The sequence below is a fragment of the Perkinsus marinus genome (assembly GCF_000006405.1).
Source record: "Perkinsus marinus ATCC 50983 genomic scaffold scf_1104296960368, whole genome shotgun sequence".
Taxonomy (NCBI): Eukaryota; Perkinsozoa; order Perkinsida; family Perkinsidae; genus Perkinsus; species Perkinsus marinus.
Genome location: NW_003206181.1, coordinates 1 through 1,109, shown reverse-complemented (window position 1 = coordinate 1,109; position 1,109 = coordinate 1). Strand labels below are relative to the sequence as shown.

General features: G+C 50.7%; 1 protein-coding gene across 1 annotated transcript; it reads right to left on the bottom strand.

The window, feature by feature from the left end:
• Positions 1 to 410: 410 nt before the first annotated feature.
• Pmar_PMAR010825 (acetolactate synthase, putative) lies at positions 411 to 962 on the bottom strand (the record flags this gene model as incomplete). Its single annotated transcript, XM_002772820.1, has 3 exons — positions 411 to 494; positions 547 to 703; positions 793 to 962. 3 exons carry the CDS (start codon positions 960 to 962, stop codon positions 411 to 413), a joined length of 411 nt encoding a protein of 136 aa, XP_002772866.1.
• Between the last annotated feature and the right edge of the window lie 147 nt (positions 963 to 1,109).

The following is a 1,109-nucleotide window of genomic DNA, read 5'->3' as shown; positions in this document are numbered from 1 at the left end:
TTTTAAGCAGGCGTAATAGTGCCCGTCGTGTAACTACATGTTGGTAGCTTTATTCTGCTACCTCACAGCTTCGTGACTGAATAGTGAAACACATCTTCCATATCAGCAAGATGCTTACCTTACTAGTGAGGCAATGGGTGGAACTACACGGCTAATTTCCTCTGTGGCCATCTGAGCCCGTTGGGCTTGTGTCAACTCAATTACACTCAGAATGATTTCCGATTAGTGTTGTTCATGAAATCACTTGCATTTAATCTTAGCTTCAGATGGTGCTAGACGAGATCAGCCGCAAGCCCAGAGCTTCGCACAAATCTTGCCCGCGAGTATATGCGCTCGTTGAAGGGGTTGGGAATACACTCGTTCACTAACTCCACACCAGAGATCAAAAACGATTCCGAAATGAACATGGGCTATAAAGAGATGCTGCCCTCTCTAAAATCACTGCTGGACAACATAGCATTAATAAGTACTGGGCCACGACACTGCAATGCGGCCTGAACACATCCATGCTCGCCAACTGAAGTGAGAGGCTTCCATCACGCTCACCGTACGGGCCATACTCAGAACATCTTCTATATCGGATTCCTTCTCGAGAAGAAAACCTACATTGCCACCGTAACCTTCGGCTGCTACGTGGTAGTCAACGTGGGCGCCTGAGGACGAGCCAGCGTCCTGCAGCTTGGGTACAGTAGCCCACCTAGCACTGTTGCGATAGGATCTTTCAACAGCCGCACTTGGTCTCGATACCTGCCCTCAGTGTTGCTTCATAGAGAAAGAGAAAAGCGCCCTCACATTTGGTTCCACTTGCCATCATTCCCAACGATAGCTACGCAGGGTATCTTATGTCGTTTCATCGTCTCGAACTCGGCCAGAGACCAAGCCACGCTGCCGTCACCCCAGAGGATCCATACAGGCTCTACTGCAGACTCTCCTGATAGGCTGGCAGTAAGAGCAGCTAGCATCGACACTTACCTGCTAGTACACCAGCAGCTACTGCGAAGCCGCCACCAACTCCCAGGGTTCCGAAGAACTCCGGGTCGAGCCAGCCCAGGGCTCGAACCGGCTTGACGCAGTATCTGCGAGGATTGGGTGAATAAAGAAGCGACCAG